Consider the following 23172-nt stretch of genomic DNA (forward strand, 5'->3'; position numbering starts at 1 on the left):
AACAAGAAGTCAATTGAATATCCTAATCTGGCTTCAGCAATGAAACCCATGCCACATGACGACAGTCTTCCAATTCCAAAACCACCAGAGGATTGGACCTTAGAAGAACTAGATAATGAAACTGCAATGCAGGGTACTGACAGTGACATTGACTCAGATTTTGAACCGTGCTCATCAGGCGATCCACATCTGATAACACAGTCCGAATTCAACGATTTGGTCAGAGATTTGGGTCTGTCAAAAGCAAAAGCCAAGCTGCTGGGTTTGAGACTGCAGGAATGGTGTTTGCTGTCACCAGGTACGAAAATTTCTGTGTTGAGGCCGACATCATGATATAACCAAATTTTTGCGCAAGTTGACAGTCTCCGTTTCTGTTGTGACATTGAAGGATTGTTCTCGGCCTAGGGTTATGATCACAACCCGGAAGAGTGCCATCTCTTCATTGATTCGTCAATGTTAAGCCTGAAAGCTGTTCTGCTACACAATGGCAACGTTTATCCTTCAGTACCTGTTGGCTATGCAGCACACATGAAAGAAACGCATGAGAATATGGAACTGTTGCTGAAGCACATCCAGTATAGCAGGTACAACTGGAATATCTGTGGAGATCTTAAAGTCGCTGCTCTGTTACTAGGACTGCAGCTCAGCTATACAAAGATAATAGACTAGGGGTGTGCAAAAAAATCGATTCGCGAAAGAATCGCAATTTTATCTCTACCGATTCAAAATCGATTCATATTTTCCATTTTATAACGGCGCGAGTTTAACTATTTTTCCGGATAGGAGTTTGTCAATCCTATAGCTGGCGCTATGCCAGTTTCTGCTCAGATAGTAATCCTTGGTGTGAGTAAGAAGAAAGTGAGTGCGCGCTCGCGCAAGCATTCGATAGACGAGCCATGGAAAACACAGTGGAAAAGAATATTCAACCTGCCCCGTCCTCATTTAAGGCAGACGTTTGGGCACATTTTGGATTCTACAACATCGATGGCAAGAAAGAGCTTGATAAAACTCACGTAATATGCAAGCTTTGTAAAGCTAAAATCAAATATTTTGGAAACACTACAAACCTCAGGACTCACATGGCACGTCATCATCCAGAGGATGCAAACGAAGTTCAGCCAAAAGTAAGAAACATTCCAGGAGACCAACGCACTCTGCATCAATGTTGCAAACTTCCAACCAACTCTGAACGGGCGAAGAAAATAACTCAATCCATAGCCTGTTTTATTTCCAAAGATCTGCGTCCCTACAGCGTTGTTGAAAATGAAGGCTTTCGGTACATGCTGAAAACAGTTGAGCCTAGATACGCTATACCAAGCCGTCAGCTTTTTGCTGAAAAAGCGATACCTCTGTTATACGAAGAGACAAAGAAAAAAGTAGCAGAAGCGTTGAAGAAAGCAACAAGAGTAGCCTTAACATGCGATGCATGGACATCAAGGGCAGTCCAGTCGTATGTAACCTTTACCGCTCACTATATTACAGACAACTGGGAGCTTGAGTCACGAGTTTTACAAACTACAGCAATAAATGAAAGCCACACAGCCGCACATATAAAGGAGAACATTCAATCTGTCGCACAGGAATGGCAGCTCACAACCACTGACCTGGTAATTGTTACCGATAACGCTGCTAACATGCTAGCTGCTGCACAGCTGGGAAACTTTCAACACGTTAAATGTTTCGCACATACCATCAACCTCGTGGCACAGAGAGCTCTGAAGCTGCCGTCTGTTTTACGTCTGCTGGGGAAAATTCGGAGAATTACCGGATTTTTTCATCGCAGTGCCACCGCAAATCATGTCTTGAAACAGAAACTTCTGGAGCTGGCACCGCACAAGTTGACAACGGACGTGGCTACACGATGGAATAGTGCATTCGACATGATCGATAGATTCCTGGAGCAACAACCAGCCATTTGCGCTGCACTTCTCTCTGCTGAAGTAAGAAAATGTGGAGCCAGCATCTGCACACTAGACGAAACCGACGTCGCCAACACAGAAGAAGTTGCTGCAGCCCTCAAGCCATTAAAAGAGGCAACAAACATAATGTCTGAAGAAGCCACGCCGACAGTGTCTGTGATAGCCCCACTACATGCGCAGCTACTTCACGAAACAAAAGCAGGATTCTGTGGTGAAACAGCACTCGTCCGGGAAATCAAACAGGCAATTCACGAAGATCTGGCCAAGAGATACACGAGTGTGACAGACAAAAATATGCTCCACATATCTTCAAGCCTGGACCCCAGGTTCAAAACACTGCCCTTTCTCTCTCAGGACGAGCAAAAGGACATACACTCTAAGGTGATTGCTGAAGCGGCAACACTTGAGGTAATTTATTATATTTTTTAATAGTAAAAGTGAAAAACACTAGTTGCATGACAGTGGCATGACAATATGCTATTAGCAAAACCACATACACAGTGTGTATGGTTGTGAAATTACCATTGACATGTAGCACTTTAAATGTACCACAATAATATCTAGTTATTGCTTAGTTTGTTTTATATATATATATATATATATATATATATATATATGGTATATATGTATGGTATATACAATAATTAATAATAACACTGAATTTCTAATTGAAAGACAAAGGTTGGTTGATTGCGTTTTTGTTTTCTTTTATGGTGCATTAATGCAGAATGAGGAGCTAGACATCCCAAATGTAGTGCTGGATGATGAAGGCCCCCCTGTTTCCAAAAAAAGAAAAACTTCCCTGCTGAATTTACTAGGCAAGACTTTCACTAATGTCAGAGATGTTCCTAAATCCGCTGGCACCAGAGCTGAGGAAGAGATGAAGAAGTATTTGGAAACTCCATCATTGTCACTCTCAGAAGACCCCCTAACTTGGTGGAGGTCTCAGGAGACTGTCTTTCCCCTCCTTGCAAAATTGGCTAAATGCTACCTATGCATTCCTGGTACTAGTGTTGCAGCAGAGTGGGTATTCTCAACTGCTGGGGACATAGTAACTGCACAGCGGAGCATGCTCACTCCAGAACATGTAGACCAGCTTCTGTTTCTACAAAAAGAACATGTACATTCCAGCAGATGGTGGACTTTAAACTCACTAATGTGCGCATACACCTGAATCTAATCTAATATATTCTGATCTGTTGTCAGTTTGACTGTAGTTGTCACAGTTCAAAAACTGTTGTCTGCTGAAATGGAAACGGTTTAGGTAAAAAGAAAATGTTCACAATTAATTATTATTTTGGATGTTACACTTGTTACAGCACTTTACAGCCCAATGTAGCAGCATTTTTATTTATTCTGATAATGGCACTTTACAACCAACTATAGCAGCTCTTATTTGGTTTTATTTAATCTACTTTTATTTAAAGTGTCAATATAAGTTGTTTAATTTAAGTTGAAAGTTTGCAGTTTATATTTGCAACAGTTTATATTTTTGTAATGTGACTTCAACTGTTATCTCAGGGCTGTATTTTGTATCAGACTGATGGAAAATAAAAAACAATCATAACGTTTTGAATCGAGAATCGTTTTGAATCGAATCGTGAGCCCAAGAATTGAAATCGAATCGAATCGTTAGATTTTCTGAATCGTGCACCCCTATAATATACAATATTACATACAATAAGATGCTGCAGATGTTCTATCAGATGGTTGTGGCGAGCGCCCTCTTCTACGCAGTGGTGTGCTGGGGAGGCAGCATTAAGAAGAAAGATGCCTCACGCCTGGACAAACTGGTGAGGAAGGCAGGCTCTATTGTTGGCATGGAGCTAGACAGTTTGACATCTGTGGCAGAGCGACGGGCGCTCAGCAGGCTCCTATCAATTATTGAAAATCCAGTGCATCCACTAAACAGTGTCATCTCTAGACAGAAGAGCAGCTTCAGCGACAGACTGCTGTCACTGTCCTGCTCCACTGACAGACTGAGGAGATCGTTCCTCCCCCAAACTATGCGACTTTTTAATTCCACCCGGGGGGGGGTGGTGTTAGGGGGGTAAACGTTAACATTATATAAAGTTATTGTCTGTTTTTACCTGCATTACTATCAATCTTTAATTTAATATTGTTTTTTGTATCAGTAAGGTGCTGCTGGAGTATGTGAATTTCCCCTTGGGATTAATAAAGTATCTATCAAAGTACTGTTGTTTCATCTGTGAATGGGACAGCCGTGCCAAAGAGTCGCACTATTCTCGACAGAACTGGCCACTCCATTAAAAAAAAGTTAGTTCCAGGACAGAAAAATGTGACACATGAATCACTTGTCGACTCCTCTTCACATAAAACTGGGACTTCGTGAAAGCACTGAACAAGGAAGACGAAGGTTTTCGTTATTTAAGACAGATGTTCCCAAGAATAACTGACACCAAAGAGCGCATTTTCGTTGGCCCCCAGATCAGACATGTTATGAGTGACAAGCAGTTTGAAGATCTGTTAGTTGAGCCAGAAAAAATTGCCTGGAAAGCCTTCCAAGACATTGTTGACAATTTTCTGGGAAACTACAGAGCCCCAAACTACATTCAGCTGGTAGACAAACTTCTCAAAGCATACAAGACAATGAAGTGCAACATGTCACTCAAGATTCATTTCCTCCACTCACACTTGGACTTCTTCCCCGCAAATCTTGGTGCTGTCAGTGACGAACACGGTGAAAGGTTTCACCAGGACATCGCTACAATGGAGAAACGATACCAGGGCAACTGGAACGTGATGCACCAGACATTGAATACAAAAGAAAATCAGGAGCAAAATACTTTTAATTGTGTTGAATTTAATAGCTTATGCGAAACATAAATGTGACTAAATACGTTATTGTCAGTAAACATATAAATGTCTATTTCTCAGAGCTCCTACGTGATGCAGTAAAACCAAAACTATATTTGTGCATACCCAGGTCACAATCAGCAAAAACTTTTCAGGAAGCAAGACTTTTCAAAAAAATTGTCGTGCAGTGAATCAGTAAGTGTGCAATAAATTGCAAAAAAAAAAATATTTTAACAATCTGTTTAAGATCTAAAACAATAAACATAAAGATGCAAGGTTCAAGTCAGTAAAGATATAGAATTTAAAATCAATCTATAGCAAGTCAAGTCAAGTTCAAGTCGGGGAGCATGCACTGGTACAGTGCGTTGCCGCATCCACTACACAACGAAACAACTCGGGATCCCATTTGGCAACCCACCAGGCAGACAAGTGGTCCAGTTCCATCCTCCAGAAATGACCCTCTATCTGTCACAGCCAGGTGTTACCTGGGCGACCCCATGGCCTGGTCCAGCTACTTGGGTCCCCAACAATAAGGTTCTTACAAGCTGGATCACCCTCAGGGAAACGTGCCACATGGCCGTAGTGCTGTAACTGACGCTCCTTCACAATGCAGGTAATGTGACTGATTCGGGACTCCATGAGCAACACAAAGTCAAACCAATGGTACCCAAGGATTTTCCAGAGAGACACAGTACCAGAGGAATCCAGTCTTCATCTCAGGTCACTGGATAGCATCCATGTCTTGCAACCATATAGCAAGACAGGAAGCACCAGGACTCTAAAGACATGGACCTTCGTTCTTTTGCAAAGATATCAGGAGCATCACACACCCCTTCCCAGCGACCTAATGATCCTCCGTGCTCTCCCAATCTGTCCACTGACTTCATAAGAAGAGTCACTAGAGACATGAATGTCACTGCCAAGGTAAGTAAACCCCTCGACAAGGTCGACACTCTCTCCACAGAAATCTATATCTATAGCAGTCATTAAAAGTATCCGCAGAGTGTGATTAAAATGGGATTCAGACTTTAAGGAGTTTAAGGAGATTCTATTTAAATAAAGTCAGAAGGTGCAGGTTTTCTAATTGCTGGCTGTTTACTCGGCTGTACTTATTGCTGGCAGGTTAATCAATGTTAATTCACTCAATTCACAGTTCAGTATCGTGAGTTTTGAACATTAAAATCTTTATATGGCGTCACACACAAGCAATTAGGGAACAGCCAAAGGGTCCAATTCAGGGCGTGAAAACATTGGGAAAAGTGTTGGAAAAGAGTATTAATGCCTTTTCTCTTTCATTTTCCGCAGTCACTTTCCTCCCTTCCAGATGATCTCACTTCCGCTCCACCTTGTTGATCTCACTTCCTTCTCGCTTTGATGACCTCACCCTAATTCCTGCCGCCTAAATATAAAGCCTTTGTATTGCCATTAATCATTTGTCTTTTTCAGTTTTTTTGGACTACTCTGCCAACAATATACAGGGCCAATCCCCATCTCTTTATTTTTGTCTTTCTGATTTATTTACAATAGCTTGTTTTTATGCCATATATAGAGGCTAATGCTTCAATGACAAAAAAAATATCAGTCTCTCCCTGTTCACTTTGCTGAAAAAAATCAAGCAGTTCTCAGACCATCTCTCAGGTAATATTAGGAAAATCATTTATACAGTTCTCACCATTTGGATAATCCTATGTTCATAGCTGGCTGTAAAGGGCTTCCTCAAATTTGTAAATGCATATGTGTACCACCTAGCTTGTTCTACTGTAGAAATAAAGAACTTCAATATAGAGTTTTGGAAGATAAATGTCAAAAGTTTCAGTCATGGGTACAAAACACAGGATGACTGCTGGGATAGGCTCCAGGTGCCCTGTGACCCTGCCATGGATATAAGTGGGTTAGGAAAATGAATATATGGATGGATACTATTACAGTGAAGTTGAGGCTTAATTCGCTTTTAATACATGGTGCTGCATTTATGATTCACAACACTGTGGTTCGCTACCACTTGTCCACTGAAATTAATATTAAGTTCTATGCCTGCACTAAAACTTACTAATGGCACCTGAACTAATGACAAGAATCTTTTTGATTTGTCTTTCATTTACAAAAGACAGTTAAAATATAAAATGTTCTATTTTTTGCTGCCTTTACTATTTCTGTAATGTAATAGTTGCTAATGTGTTGTCTTTTAATGAAAAACTAAAATCACAAAAAAGTGATAAAAATAATATTTTACAAGTAGGTGGCTTCTCTCACCTGAAAAATAAAATCACCAAAGAAGAAGATAACACTTGAATGCCAGTGCAGACACCAACAGCATGGAAATAAGTTTTTTTTTAACCTAATTAATTTACCTTGCAGTATAATTTGATGAATGGTCACAATTGAGGTGTCAGTCAAGGTTGAAACAAACATATGGGAAGAATATACAGATCTGTTTTAGGGCCTGGATATACTACAAGAGTTTATTACATTGAGGCATACTGATAGATTGCATGACAAACTTGCCTCCCTGAAAAGTGTCAAGATGCCAAGAAAAGAAACAAAAATAACTAAATAGGCACTGAATTATGTGGAGAACCCAAAGCTTACAGAATGAATAACCAGCTACAGGACTATGGTGAAACCCAGCACTATTAATAGTATTGTCACATGTGCAGTCTAGAGTGCAGTGAAATTCTTACATAACACATTTTCACTTTCTGCCTCAATATTAAACATTAAGACACACGATTGGCCCACAGGACCTGAAAATTCTACCAAAAGAGATTATCATCATCAGAGCAGTAAAAGAGGTAGTTGCAGAAAATTCTGATGCAAATGCATTGTTCGTTGTGAATGTCGGCCTAGAGATTCTGGGAAATCTAGCTAGATTAAGAATGTTACAGGCAATGATAGTTAAACAAACCTTTTGGAAGGTATACAATTTATGTGATTTCCTTTTGGAATTTTACTAGCAATGCACTGAATGCAGAGGAATATATAATTGACAGAAATCAGCTACACAAAGAATGTGTCAAGCGAGGATAAATTTAAGCCAGATAAGCAGGTCTAGAGCAACGCAGGAAATGTCACAGTAAGAGGTAAAAGCAGCGCTGTAGAGATGAATGGTAGTGGGGCAATAGCTTGAAAATTCCATTCTAAATTTCTCAGAAGCCACTCTTCCAGTGAGGAAGTTGTTGGAAGAGAACATACAGTGACTCTGGGAAGAAGAATACAAGTATTTCAAATAACTAAAAATTTTTAGTGTGTAATGCAAGTCTTGAAATTCTATCATTTGAGCAATACAGTTGAGGTATATTCAAGTGCTGAAGGCTTTAGAGTGGTGATCCTGCAAACAGGTCTATAGTCTATATCTCTAGTTCACTTATTATGTGCCTAAAATGAAAAATACAGTGCATCCAGAAAGTATTCACAGTGCATCACTTTTTCCACATTTTGTTATGTTACAGCCTTATTCCAAAATGGATTAAATTCATTTTTTCCCTCAGAATTCTGCACACAACACTCCATAATGACAACGTGAAAAAAGTTTACTTGAGGTTTTTGCAAATTTATTAAAAATAAAAAAACTGAGAAATCCCATGTACATAAGTATTCACAGCCTTTGCTCAATACTTTGTCGATGCCCCTTTGGCAACAATTACAGCCTCAAGTCTTTTTGAATATGATGCCACAAGCTTGGCACACCTATCCTTGGCCAATTTCGCCCATTCCTCTTTGCAGCACCTCTCAAGCTCCATCAGGTTAGATGGGAAGCGTCGGTGCACAGCCATTTTAAGATCTCTCCAGAGATGTTCAATCACATTCAAGTCTGGGCTCTGGCTGGGCCACTCAAGGACATTCACACAGTTGTCCTGAAGCCACTCCTTTGATATCTTGGCTGTGCGCTTAGGGTCGTTGTCCTGCTGAAAGATGAACCGTTGCCCCAGTCTGAGGGTCAAGAGCGCTCTGGAGCAGGTTTTCATCCAGGATGTCTCTGTACATTGCTGCAGTAATCTTTCCCTTTATCTTGACTAGTCTCCCAGTTCCTGCTGCTGAAAAAACATCCCCAAGCATGATGCTGCCACCACCATGCTTCACTGTATGGATGGTATTGGCCTGGTGATGAGCGATGCCTGGTTTCCTCCAAACGTGACACCTGGCATTCACACCAAAGAGTTCAATCTTTGTCTCATCAGACCAGAGAACTTTCTTTCTCATGGTCTGAGTCCTTCAGGTGCCTTTTGGCAAACTCCAGGTGGGCTGCCATGTGCCTTTTAATAAGGAGTGGCTTCCGTCTGGCCACTCTACCATACAGGCCTGATTGGTGGATTGCTGCAGAGATGGTTGTCCTTTTGGAAGGTTCTCCTTTCTCCACAGAAGACCTCTGGAGCTCTGACAGAGTGACCATCGGGTTCTTGGTCACCTCCCTGACTAAGGCCCTTCTCCCCCAATCGCTCACTTTAGATGGCTGGCCAGCTCTAGGAAGAGTCCAAGTGGTTTCGAACTTCTTCCACATACAGATGATGGAGGCCACTGTGCTCATTGGGACCTTCAAAGCAGCAGAAATTTTTCTGTAACCTTCCCCAGATATATGCCTCGAGACAATCCTGTCTCGGAGGTTTACAGACAATTCCTTTGACTTCATGCCTGGTTTGTGCTCTGACATGAACTGTCAACTGTGGGACCTTATATAGACAGGTGTGTGCCTTTCCAAATCATGTCCAGTCAACTGAATTTACCACAGGTGGACTCCAATTAAGCTGCAGAAACATCTCAAGGATGATCAGAGGAAACAGGATGCACCTGAGCTCAAATTCGAGCTTCACGGCAAAGGCTGTGAGTACTTATGTACATGTGCTTTCTCAATTTTTTTTATTTTTAATAAATTTGCAAAAATCTCAAGTAAACTTTTTTCACGTTGTCATTATGGGGTGTTGTGTGTAGAATTGTGAGGAAAAAAATGAATTTAATCTATTTTGGAATAAGGCTGTAACATAACTAAATGTGGAAAAAGTGATGCGCTGTGAATACTTTCCGGATGCACTGTAGCTGTTAATTTAGTACAGCTAAGAAAGTTTCCATTATAGATTTTGTTGAAGAGAGTTTCAAGTCAAATGAGTCAATAGGTCTTTACAGAAGATATTTAACATGTAACGTGCACAGAAGCTCTAACAAAACTGCAAGAGATGACAAGAGATGACAAATTAAGAAGTGGACATCCCATAATTTATAAGGGCATGCCCGAGAGAGACACTCAAGGACAGACAGGAAAGACGAGCATGTTGATAACTAATTGTTACATTAGCTACCTGCTTCAGACAAAATACCGCAGTAAATTAAAACAATGACTGTTGAGGACAAAGAGCTGAGGCTGGTTATTGAAGTACCTATAAATGGATGGTCAGGTGGAGAAGTAAACACCACATACGACACCATGTAATTGTATGTTACAGAGCAAGGAGTGTGGCAATCCAGTAAAAACAATGATACCTGTTATTAAAATACTATAAGGTAGCTTAAACAGAGAGAAGCTACTTGGGCATAACACCTCAAAATTTCTTGAGAACACCCAGGAGATAACATTAAGGAACCGGAACCTCCTACCTTGCTCACCTTTTTACCTCACTGGGACTCTACTAAAGATAAACACATTTAAAATTATTAATCCAAACAAGTGCTGAATCCATCCATTTATCCTAGCAACATTTTGAGTAAGGAAGCAACCATTCCTGGAAGAAGCAAAAAAAAAAAATGAAAAGCTGCACATTACAAAACAAAATCAAAAAAATGAACATCGAGAGAAAAGGGGGTGAAATTAGTTTTATTGTTAATATTCAGAATCATAAAAGGAAATCTAAACATACTCTACATCCAATAACTCTCAAATGTAAATGGTTTGCTTCAGAAACTGGTCTGTAATCAAATCTGAAAATGTCGACAGCCTATGAAAATTAATAATCAATTTTTAGTTTTCAACAAAAATACACTTACATTGGTGTTTTGAAAACATAGCAACATCGGATAAACCTCTGAGCAAAAAAAATGCAATATTAGTTTTAGAAAGCAAAATTCAGGTTTTAGGAATCCTCCGTTGTAATTTTCAGTGTATTTCTAAAGTTTAACACTGGCTCCCTAAATGGACATTTAAGGGAGGTGAAAATAAAAAAGGAATACAAGAGAGAGAAAGACACCAATATAATGGTATGACAGCAAGGATCAAAAAAAATAAAATCTTAAACAGCACAGTAAACCTGATTAGAAAAAAATGCAATTCCTGTCTGAAAAAAACAACCAGAACTGAACACGATGAACATCATTAACTGTACTCCCCATAGAGCCACACAGCCTTGTGGTTCCACTCATCAGAGGAGAGGCATCTTACAAAGAAATGGCCCAGGTCATATTTTGAAATTGCTTTGCCTCTTGTCACATTCTCTAAAACAGTGTATTTCTCAGTTAATGGAAAATTATCTGCAAAACAAAAATAAAAATACAATACTGAGAAAACAGGGCATTTAACTGTGGAATATGTATCAAAGTTTATATTTAAGTGTTTATATGCATTGATAGAACAGCTACAGTATATTGTTCATTGGTGTTAATTACCAAAAGCTCAGCTTCAAACCTAATTATTTTAAATTTAATATTGCATCAAGCTGAGGATTACTATTAACTTTACACGACAGAGCTAAATTAAGAAGTAATGAATGCTGAACCAAAAAACAGACTTAAAATCATGTAGCAAGTTATAAACTATATTTTAGTGTTTGTACTGTGAGCAAACAGGAAATGTTACAATTATTCTCCTTTCATATCAAGAAGTAGTAATATTAAATAATGGAATATTTGTCCTCCTACTAGGGCACTGAAAAAAATAATGGTATTCATAATGATGCTTTTTTCTTTCTCTCTCTCTCTCTCTTTTAGAGCTTTATACTACGAAAACCTGCCTGTGTCTACATAGTTCTAACAAATAAATAGTTGATGAATGAAAATGGACATTTCTTAAAGGTAATCATTAGGTACTGAACAATTGACAATGGCTAATAAAGGAAAGATACTGCTTCTCCTTTATTAAAAATGTTATGGAAAGGAGTTGGGCCAGTCCTTCTATATGGGTCACATTCTATGTCAAATCAAACAATGGCCCACTCACTTCAGACTTAAAAAATTCTGGAAAAATGACCAGGTGCACCCATGTTAGTCAGGAGACACCCTGTATTTTTTTTCTGATGTATGTTCAATAATTTCCAAGATACAGCCAGTTTGTCGAGGGTCTGGGAGGCTCTGCCGATTTTACCCAGCTTCATTTTTTCATCATATTTCACAAGTCCATAGCTCAAGAACTAAACCACTGAGCAGGCTCAGACTTTGCATGCTGGTAAATCAACAGGTATACTATGTGATGAAATTAAAACTTTCAAAGCAGCCCCTTGAAACTGACCAAGATTTAATTTGAGTTTTTGGCTTAGCTATGGAAGCACATATTTGTAACCAACATCAACTTTTGATTTTTATTTCCTTATTCATATAACTATATACACTTTCTGAAAAAGCAATTAACAGAAAATTAACTGTATCAGGGTTTGAACAGTGTGGTGTTATGGGCCCACAGCTCTCCCACCAAAGGCCGTTTTTATTTAAATAAATAATCGCTGCGCTCGCGGCTTAGCGAGGGGGTGTGGTGGCTGTAGCAAGCCGCAGGGCGATCTGCGGTGTGGGCGTTTTTCACCTAAGTGCACAGGTGAGAGACTGCCCACATCCGTGATCGTTCCTGTGGCTAATGGGCTGCAACTGCTATGTCCTCTCCGTATATAAAGAGAAGCCCGAGTCGGTTAGAGGGGGAGAAGTATAAAGAAAAGAAGTAAAAAGAAAAGAAAGGGAAGAGAACGGGAGGTAGAGAGAAGACAGGAAGCAGGTGGAGAAAGCCGGTGTGAGGAAGGAGAGCAAGCGAGCGGGCAAGAGCAAGCTCGCAATAGAGAAAGCAGGCAGCTGGGAGGAGAGCCTACGAGAGGAGTGTTTGGCCGACACTCAGTGGGGCTGAAGGAAGCGGTCGCTCCAGCTGAGCGACTAAGTAGCTGGAGTGACCAGTAGAAGTATCGACTTGGCCGTTGCCAGGAGCGGGAGTCGAGGAGGCTTTGGGCAGGTGTAGCCCCAGCATGAGCGCCTTGGCCGCTGGGAAATATCCCAAGTCTCGGTCCGGTTGGGAGCCCGACGAAGCCAAGGAATGGAGGGCTACCGGACCGGTTTGAAAGGCAGCTGATCCTGCAGGTAGGCGACTCTCCTGTAGAGCAGACCAGATGGGTGTAGCAGGGGAGCCGTCATGAAAACGGAAGACACCGTGTTTTTGATTGTAACCTATTGCATCCTGTACTATTTTACCTCGTGGTTTTTAGAAGAGTTTTTCTATTGTTTTTAACCTCCACTTTTCACATGTTTTATTGGATTATTTATTTATTTAAAGAAGATATTGAACTGCACAGCACTTTGTTTGCACTTTGGATTTGTTATTTGAATAAAAGCACTTTTGCACTTTAAACATCATCCCCTTTGCTCAATTGTTTATTGCCTCACTGTCTAGCTCATCGGTGACATTACCGACGGTGATGGGTTCAAGGGCTCCCTAATAGAAGAGGAGCATGGAGCTGAACCCGCATCGTCACAAACAGCATACATCTCTAATCCAAACAATCATTTTGGATTTCATTTTCAGAGCTCCCTCACAGTACATGGGAATGTTCAGATAATTCTTAAAATATTTTCTATTTATCATTCATTGTCCCTTCTTTCTCAAAACACAAACCTTACTTTTCTTATGTAAATCCTTTATGTTTATTTTCCATCCAAATCATAGGCTGAATGTGCCAAGTGTCAATAATGGTAATCATTGAGGTTTCAATCAGTAAGTTATCAAAAATGTCAAACCTTTTTTCATATCAAATGACGATGTCCTGTCTCATGTTGCTGAACAGAGAATGCGATTCTCCATGGTCAAAAAGAGTACCTGGTACTTGAGAATACAGTGAACCCTCGTTTATCACGGTTAATCCGTTCTAGACTCTACCGCGATAAATGAATTTTCGCGAAGTAGGATTCTTTATTTATAAATCGAATATTTTCGCAGTTAGAGTATAGAAAACCTGTTTACGATCTTCTAAATACGTTTTTTTAACATTATTAGAGCCCTCTAGACATTAAATAACACCCTTTAGTCACCATTACACTCTTTTTGCCCAATATATTAGACAAAATGAGAAAATAAGACATATTAGACGTTACAAATATCATATTATTATTATTGTACTGTACATTTAATTACACACACAGTTCTTACACACAACCACTAACCTATGAAGGCACGAGCTCAGTAGGAGAGTCTGATCGCACCCTCAGAGGACACAGACGCCCCTGGGAAAACCCCTGAAACAGCTGACAGTCTACCTTCACATTGCTCCTTACCCTTCTTACTTGCGCTATAACGCGCAATAAACCTCTCACGCGGTACTCCGCTTACTTAAAAGTATTGTGCAGCGCCTCTCAGCTTTGGAATTGGTTGTTTCGTTTCTCTCTCTCTCTCTGACATTCTCTGCTCCTGGTGGAACTGTCATCTCTGACTTGTCATGAAGCACGTTTAAACTTTTGAAAGGAGACAAATGTTTGTTGCCAGTGCTTTGAATAAAGTTATTTTTTTTCTACAACCTCCTGTGTCTCTGTGCAAATCTGTGACCAAGCGTCACAAGGTGGTGCAGTATCTTCAGCAGGTGCGTCATTGTCTTCTTCCGCTGAAGGAGTACTAGGAGTAGGCAGTGGGTGTCTGGGTGCGCGGCTTTAGAACATCTTGATAGGCAGTTGCTGGCGCTGTCTTTTCATATGCGTGAGGAGGCTTTTGTAGGGTATTGCGATCTTTGATCATATCCAAGAGTTTCACCTTCTCCTGGATGGTAAGCATCTTCCTGCGGCGCTTAGTTTCATTGTCAGAAGGCTTAGAAAAAGCAGCACATTTAGGAGCCATCGTGGGGCTTAGATAAAAGTTCTCAGAAAGCACATGCGTAGTGACGTAAGCGTGTATGAGAAAAAAGTGAAAGTCGAAGCGTGATATAGCGAGGGATCACTGTACCACTGTTACATCCCAACAGAAGATGGCAAACTCAAAGTCAGCCAGGTGTCTGGTGAAGACAGTGAATTGACTGTCCGAATATCCACCACTCCTGATGGATCAGATGCATCCCTCACATTAGAGCACTATCCTATTGGAGGCTATGCTGGGTGCATGTTTGATGAAAAATGTTGGATTGGTGTGATTCATAACAAGAGTGAAGCAGGATCAGACATCCCGATATGTTTCATGCATCCATACTATCCTGCACAGACTTTCCATTTGCCACCTAGTGACGGTATTTGTTAGGTGCCGTTACAGTGTGTCATTGCACTGCTTAGTGCTCCTACAACGGTCAGTGGGAGGCAGTACCATCTTGATCTCAAAATCAAAGATGCCCTACACTCTGTACTTTGATTGAAACAGAAATGGGTCACATTCCTGCTGCTGCAATACCAATCTGCTAAAATTTCATTATATCTAGTGCTGTATTTAATGATAAATCAAGCAACTGCTGTTCATGTATTGTGCTTAATGTGCCTTTGGTGATTTATTTTTTCCATTAATCCAATACCCAAGTTAGTGATGAAGAACTTGATGATTATCATTATTGACAAATGGTGAATTTAACATGTTTAGAATGGAAGTAAAAACGAAAGATTCATATCAGTAAGATTTTTTTGGGGGGAAAAGAAGGGACCATGTAGGATGTCTTGACATTCCCAGAGTGCATTATGCTGGTCTGAAAATTAGACCCAAAATGATTTTTTCACATTTGAGAGGACTGCTGGTCAAACCTGGATACAGTTTGTTTGTTTATAACCTATTGAAAAGCCCGTTGTAGGTATCTAAACATGGAAATTTCAACAGGCTGTATCAGTTAGAAATATGCTTTCTGAAAGCCTAAATATTGCAAAGCTAAAACACACAAATGTTTTTTCCCCCCCATTTTCGAAGGTCTTCTCTTACCAAGTGGTGTCATCTGGACCAAACATTTTGATTTCATTATGTATTATACCTATAAAGGTACCAGAATTCAAAATTTCAGCCTGCTAGGTTGTTTAGTTCTTCAGATATAGTCTTGTGAAATCGATGAAAAAATAAAGCTGTGTCAAATTTGACACCCCTCTCCCCTCACAACATTGGCTGTATCTTGGAATGTATTGACCTTACACCAAAATAACTTTAGAGGGTTTCTCATGGATAAATTGGGTGATGTTTTCAGAATTCTTTGAGACCAGAGTGCGTGGGAGTTTTGGAAAAAATCGGTTGATTTGACATGGAATGACCCATACTTAAATCTCATTTAATCTTTATTTTATACATTAAAATTCACCACAATGGGCTTTAAAAAACATGCAAGAATACATTGATATGTTTCAGTTGAAGTACTAAGTGTAAAGAAGAAGAAAGTGAGAAGTACAGCAAAGTAGACAACAGCATGGTTTATTAAAGATTTTACAAAAAATGAAATAAGAATATAATTACAATCAAGTTGACAGAAAATAGGCTATTCTTAAAATGATACCTGAAAGAGTCTACAGACAGCACTTACTTAAACATCTACAGGGGGCTGAGAGATCCGGAGAGCTGAAAGATCACTAAGAGTTGCAAAATAGACCTTTGGAATTTTAGGAAGGTATGTGCCAAGTTTGGCAAGGCGTAAATAACAATGTTAGGTATTACGGACTGTTAAAATTGATATAAAACAGCTTTACAAGCCACAAGGAGACTTAACTTGATATACAACTAGCCACTGAAGTCAGGGGAAGGGAGATATGAGCATTGTGTTATGCACATGTCAGAATTCTGGCCACAGCTTTTTGAACGTGTTGCAAATAAGTAGATGCTTCAGGCGGACAGGACAGGTCAGGCTAGGGAGCTGCTTCAGGTGGAAGAAAATTAATTAATTGCAATAATCTAGTTGGGAGATGACAAAGGGTTGGCAATATTCTATGATTTCTGACAAATATAGGAATGTGGTTTTCAAAATTTAAAGCTTTCAAAGGTAACTTCAAGTCACCACACAAACCTAAAAAAGTATTCTAGATGCATTTTATTCTCATTAAAAATATGAAGAGCTCTTAATACAAAAGGCTCCGAAGATTCTTAAGTCTTAAAATGCTAAAAGCCTACTTTTTAATATGGGTGGTACTACCAAACTGAAGTCAGACACACAGATAGGAAATGAAGAACTGTAGACTGTAGTCAGACTCTCCAAAGCATTCAAGTGTTACAAAAAAGAGAGAACAAAGAGTGAAACATAAATGAAACCTGTCTTGGCTACAGTCTGTGCTTGTGAGTTCACTATCTAAAAACAAACAAACAAATAAACAAACAAACAAGGATTAACTTAGCGACTAAGTTGGAAACTAAGGTGGAAATCAAGGAACCTAAAGAAGAAAAAAAAAAAAAAAAAACACCATTTTTGTCTCAAGTTTGTAGAAAACCATGGTGGTACAGTTTAAAACTATACAGAGGAGCCTTCTATGGGCAGATTAGCCAAAAGTGGAACTTTGAGGTGTGCAAGTCCCATTACGTCTGATGAATCACAACTAATACATTCCATCACAAGAATACTGTATTGTCAGGTAAGGATGCAAGTCATGGTCCGGGGCATGTTGTAGTGCTATATACATGTACTACCATAATAAATTCACATTTTTGTTGCACAATTCTAAGGGAGAATATCAGAAAATCTGGCTCTTGGCTGAAGCCAAAGTTCGCTTGAATCATGGATTAAGTCTTGTTGGCAAACACTGTTTTTCCACTCTCCGACTGTGCAATATTATAATTATATACGAGTTGAATTTATTTATTTTCCTACAAACTGAAGTGATGAACAAAAATATAGGGATGCACCGATACCACTTTTTTGGAAAACGAGTACGAGTACTTGCATTTCAGTACTCGCCGATACCGAGTACTTAATAAAAACATGATTAGGTATACCCCATGTCTGGAGCATTTCCTCAAACACATGCGCTATAGCCTAGCTGCTGTGGGAGCCGTGGAATTGTTTCGCATGTAATATGGCTCGTTGCGGCGTGAAACTCTCGTCTGTCCACTGGGAGGTTAGGCTAATTAACGACACGGGGCTAACACTGCTTGTCCAAATATCCGTGGTGAAACTAAACGCAGAGGAGGCTTGCAGTAGGCTGTGGATATGTTTTTTCACGGAGTCGTATAGTTTAGGCAGCTCCGTGTCAGTCATGTAGCGACGGCTTGGGACATCATATCTGGGCTCCAGAATATGGAGGAGACGCAGGAATCCCACATTTTCTACCTCCGAGAGTGGCTGGTCACTCAATGCAATGTACTCGATAATTGCCTGTGTTATTTTCACAGCACGTGGATTGTCTCTGGACATTTTCTCTCGTCTTGCAAGAGTTTGCTGCAGCGTGGGTTGTGTTGGTTTAGAAGCGTGGGTAAACTCTTTGTACTCGTTGTCATGTTGGGATTTTAGGTGCTTGATTAAATTACTTGTGTTAAATGCGCTACCTTTTGAGCCTCCTCTGGACAATTTCGCTGAGCACAATTTGCAGTCCGCCTTTGTTTTGTCGTCTTCATTCACTTTGAAATAGTTCCACACAGCTAGGGTTACCACTTTTAATACAAAAAATAAGGGACGCATACTGCAGCGGGGGCCACATCCCGTATTACCCAATCAAAAGTAGGAAAGGAGGCATCTTCATAAAATGCGTGTGGGATGATTTGCATGAGACGCTGCTTTAAAAAAAATGATAAAAAAAATACGGGACAAAACCCGTCCCGTATTGATTCAAAACGGGACGCGCAATTTCATTCTCAAATACGGGACGATTCCGTATTTTAAAGAACGGGTGGCAACCCTACACACGGCTGACATGTCTCGCCTCGCCTTCTCCCCGCTCTGAGCTGCAGCCGGGGCCTGGGGGCGGGCACTCGGCGCCTGTGATTAACCCCTTACACGCTGCTCAAACATAGACATTTCTCAGACCGTGGTATCGGTCCCCGGTATCGGGGGACTTTTAACGAGTACGAGTACTTTAGAAAATGTGGTATCGAGGCCGATACCAGATACTGGTATCGGGATCGGTGCATCCCTACAAAAATACATTAAAAAAGTATTTTTAAGAGAATTTAAAATTGAAAAATCTTACTTGTACAATCTCTGGTATATGAATATGATGTCGCCATGCTAACCTGGAACATTTTATGGTAACTTGTGCACTTTCTATTTATGATGTAAAAATGCCAAATGTTTAAAGACTGATTCCCTTCCCAGTTCCCTTCTAATTACAGAATACTCTATTGGAAAGAAAAGTCTGTTATAGAAAAACAAAGGAGGGAAAAAAAAAATCAAATAGATCAAAAAATATTTTCCTTCAAATTCCAATAAGTGCACAATATTCTTATTTTTTGAAAACGGTAATAAATAAATAAATAATACACAATGTATCTGGATTGTTCAGTGCAGTGTTATCAAGGAATATGTGTTGTGTGTGTGTGTGTGTGTTGGCAGAAGTAAAAGTTAGTTGGAATGTTTTAAGTTTCTGGGTAGTGCGAGTGTCAGGTTGGACAGACGGACAACCCGACCACTGTAAGTCACTTTGGATGAAAGCGTCAGCCAAATAAATGTAAATAACTCCAGTGTTGTTGGACACGGTCTGTACATTCGTTATACAGGACACACACACACACACACACACACACAAAAACAGAATAATTCAGATTTTATAACAAAGGCCATCTGTTTACAATAATAAATGTCTTATTGTGCATTACAGTTATATTAGCACCTATACACTAAGTGAATTTTTATGTGAATTTCCCCTTGGGATTAATAAAGTATCTATCTATCTATCTATCTATCTATCTATCTATCTATCTATCTATGTGCCAGGTAGGACAGATGGGCATCCCAACCAGATTGGAAGCAAAGTTCTTTCCTTAATGGAAGGACCACTGGACTGGAGACACAACCCACCTGTAACACCCTATAATATGTGCCCCGGCTGGAATCAATCAGTAATGAATAGACCAAGAGAACATGGATTTTGGGAACAGTTCATTCCCTCACACAGAGGCTCCTAGCTCCAATTTCTGACATGAAGCAGCAGGCTCCCTTTCAAGCCAGACCCAAGGTGACACTCTTGAATGGAGGAAGGAGGAATAAACCACAGAAACTTTGTATTAATGATCTTTTGATGGGTGACTGTTGAAAAGGATTGGCAGATTAATAAATATCTTTTGCTTAAATCCAAAATTGCATTGGGCAGGGGTGGGCAAATTCATTCCTGGAGGGCCGCAGTGGCTGCGGGTTTTTGTTCCAACCCAGTTGCTTAATTAGAAAACAATCCTTGCCAATAATTACATTTCATGGCTTGTTAGTGCTTTAACTCTGCTATGTCAAGTCATTCTCATATTCTAGATTTTTTTTTCCATTCTAAGGATATCATCCAAATACTCTGAAGTGTAAAACGGATGGGTAATTCTCAATCCTTCACTTTTTTCTCTTCTCTTTCCTTCCAAGTATTTAATTAAACCAAATAGTGCACGATAAATACACACAGGTGTAAAGGGTAACAAACAAAATGGAGAACTGCTGGTTTCTTTTGTCATTTGCATCTTATTGCTAATAAGGAGCAATTAAAAACAGAGAATGCAGCTGTTTAAGACTTAAATAAGCAATAAGGGTTCATAATCTTAACGAGGGAGATAACTGAAATGAAGCAGAAGTGTTTCTAGAGCAATAAGGGCTTCTTATTAAGCAATTGGGTTGGAACAAAAACCTGCAGCCACTGCGGCCCTCCAGGAATGAATTTGCCCACCCCTGGCATTGGCACCCTGCTCAGGATTGGTTCCCTGCCTTGTGCCCTGTGTTGGCTGGGATTGGCTCCAGCAGACCCCCATGACCCTGTGTTCGGATTCAGCGGGTTGGATAATGGATGGATGGATGGCATTGGGCATTACTGCATTTGTGGTTTGGGGCTGTGGAGCACCCCCTGGTGGTTACAGTAGATTCTTGGGATTTTCATGAAGTAATTTGCACTATAACAGATATTCGCAGACTAAGTGCTCAAGAATCCAAATTCCTACTTTAAATTCATTCATGCCAAGAGACTGTGCTATTGCTCTGCTCAATCTCTCATGTTCCTTGTGCTTCTCTAGTCTTACAAAGCTCCCTCTCTCTTTCCTTGACATTACACAAAAACACAGTACATAAAAATGCATTGTTTCCTGCATGCTGCATATTTATGTTTTACTATTGATATAATAAATTGTAAAATCAATGCTAAGCCTATTTATAATACTATACTAGCAAGCCCAATTAATCATGAAATATTGGTCTTTCAGTTTACCTCTGTGTCCAGATGCTCAGGATAACTTGTATGTGTGTGTCATATCACAAATTATGTTATTTGTCCAGGCTTTTATTTTATTACTGAATTTAGTATTTTACTCTGGTTTATTGTCTATTATTTAATGTTTTGTATCTCCTGTATTTAAATGTTTAGTGTTCAATGCAATAATATTTGTACCCAAAGTTACATACATCCTGCTGTTTAAATAAACACCTTGAGTATGGGAAATACTGTATCAGTATATAAATAAAATGTATTATTATTATAATTATTATTATCCATTGGAATGAAAAATACAATGAATTTTATTACTTAATGGATTAAAAAAAATACATCCCAATACATGGCGGATCACAAATAATAATGTTGAATACGCCTAAAATTTTAACTGCTGGACTGACAGAAATTGCCCTATTATATAGGATGAGGGCTCTTGACCAATGACAAGGCAATAAACAAGTGTTTCTTTCCAAGTTAACTGTAACCAATAATTTTGTTAGAAAATATATAAACTGTTTATTTTACAATCGTAATCTGCTCCACATTGATTGGCTGCCAACATGAGCCTAAAATTTTAACTTTTAAGTGCAACACAAGACTTGGAAATGTGATGAAAAGTTGAGGGAATAATGTGGTCAGCTATACGTGTGATTATAGATTGTATATTTTTGACACCTTTATTGGCAATGAAATTCAGCAACTGCAGTTTTTAAATTGCAAATGCTTTATAACTAGCAGTCGTGTTCAGACCTGTAATGTCATCCTGACATGAGCAATGCAACAAGAATAACATTTTGTACCTGCAATGTGAGGAGGCATCACTGCAACATAATCCAGACCAGAGCTCTTTAGTACTTGGTACATCCCATCATGATCTTCTGTTACAGGTATCATACGAGGAGGCACCATTGATCGATCCCACAACAGAAATACTTAAAAACAAAAATGAAAAATGAAATTTTTAAAATGAATGAAGAAAAAACTGAATCAGTAAAAAGACTTATGGACTACTACTCAGAATGGTTAAATTTAAAGAAAGCATTAGCGTGGTTCCTTAGGTTCAAAGAATACTAGGGAATTCAAAAATTACAGCAGATAAATATGAATGTAAATTTACACTACTGATTATGTTACAATTTGTGTCCTTTTGATTGTCTGTTTAGCAGTCTTATAACATGTGAAAGGAATCTGCCTTTTATTTATTGGTGCAAGTGCCAATGGTCCTGTACCTTGGCCAGACAAAAGGAGTGAGAGAAATGACTGAACAGGATATAGTCAAGGTTGTTAATTGCAATGCATTATACAGGGTGGTCCAGATCTAACTATGCAACTTTTATTGCAATAATTGCATAGTTAAATCTGGACCACCCTATACATTTCCTAATTCTACATTGACTTAAACTCTTTTTCCAGAGGGGATGTCAGCTTAAACACTTGCCTTTCAACTTTCCTCTCTCTGTGGTCCAGGCACCCCATCCCTTTCAACACCTATTTTATCTGCAGGTGACATCTGTGCTCAGAATATGTTGCATCTCTTTCTCTCTTCCCCTGTTCTGCCTCATCTATTGTACTCATTTGCTTCAACTCTATCACTCCTAAGTCCAAATTTATGTCTGGTAACCGTCATAGGTTTAGAAACAGAGCCATTTTATTCATTACCTTTCTAGCCCTTCAACTCCCTGGTACTTTCCACCTATGTTCTGGGGTTGACTTCCTGCTGATAGAGCTTTTTGTCCTCAAATTAAGTTTAAGGTAATATTAAAGTCCTCCTTCTCACTAAGGTTATAAATAGTTTAGCCTCCCTTTTTTATTTAATAGAAATTATGACTGCCTATACTCCTACATAAACGCCGTGATCACAAGCTATAGGTCTGAATAAAATGTCAAAGAAAAACAAAACTGGTGTAGAAAGCAGAAGCTTTAGCTAAAAGGAACCCACACCCCTGAATTATCTGCTTTCCAATATCACAGAAGTCCAACTGGTATCAGCATTAACAAATCTAAATTATTA

At 39.5% G+C, this 23172-nt stretch overlaps 2 protein-coding genes across 2 annotated transcripts in view; one reads left to right on the forward strand and one right to left on the reverse strand.

Annotated features, from left to right (window-relative positions):
• Positions 1-896: 896 nt before the first annotated feature.
• Positions 897-2348, forward strand: LOC114665793 (E3 SUMO-protein ligase ZBED1-like). The gene has a single exon (XM_028820414.1). The coding sequence runs from the start codon at positions 897-899 to the stop codon at positions 2346-2348; it is 1452 nt and encodes a 483-aa protein (XP_028676247.1).
• Positions 2349-10525: 8177 nt separating this feature from the next.
• Positions 10526-23172, reverse strand: part of blvrb (biliverdin reductase B) — a 34322-nt gene continuing 21675 nt past the window's right edge. Inside the window, exons 4-5 of the mRNA XM_028796424.2 lie at positions 21962-22093; positions 10526-11189 (exon numbers count right to left, since the gene is read on the reverse strand). Coding sequence (XP_028652257.1) covers positions 11035-11189; positions 21962-22093 — 287 coding nt within the window. The 3' untranslated portion in view covers positions 10526-11034. The remainder of the gene's footprint in view (positions 11190-21961; positions 22094-23172) is intronic.

Source organism: Erpetoichthys calabaricus, chromosome 1 (assembly GCF_900747795.2).
Source record: "Erpetoichthys calabaricus chromosome 1, fErpCal1.3, whole genome shotgun sequence".
Classification (NCBI taxonomy): Eukaryota; Metazoa; Chordata; class Cladistia; order Polypteriformes; family Polypteridae; genus Erpetoichthys; species Erpetoichthys calabaricus.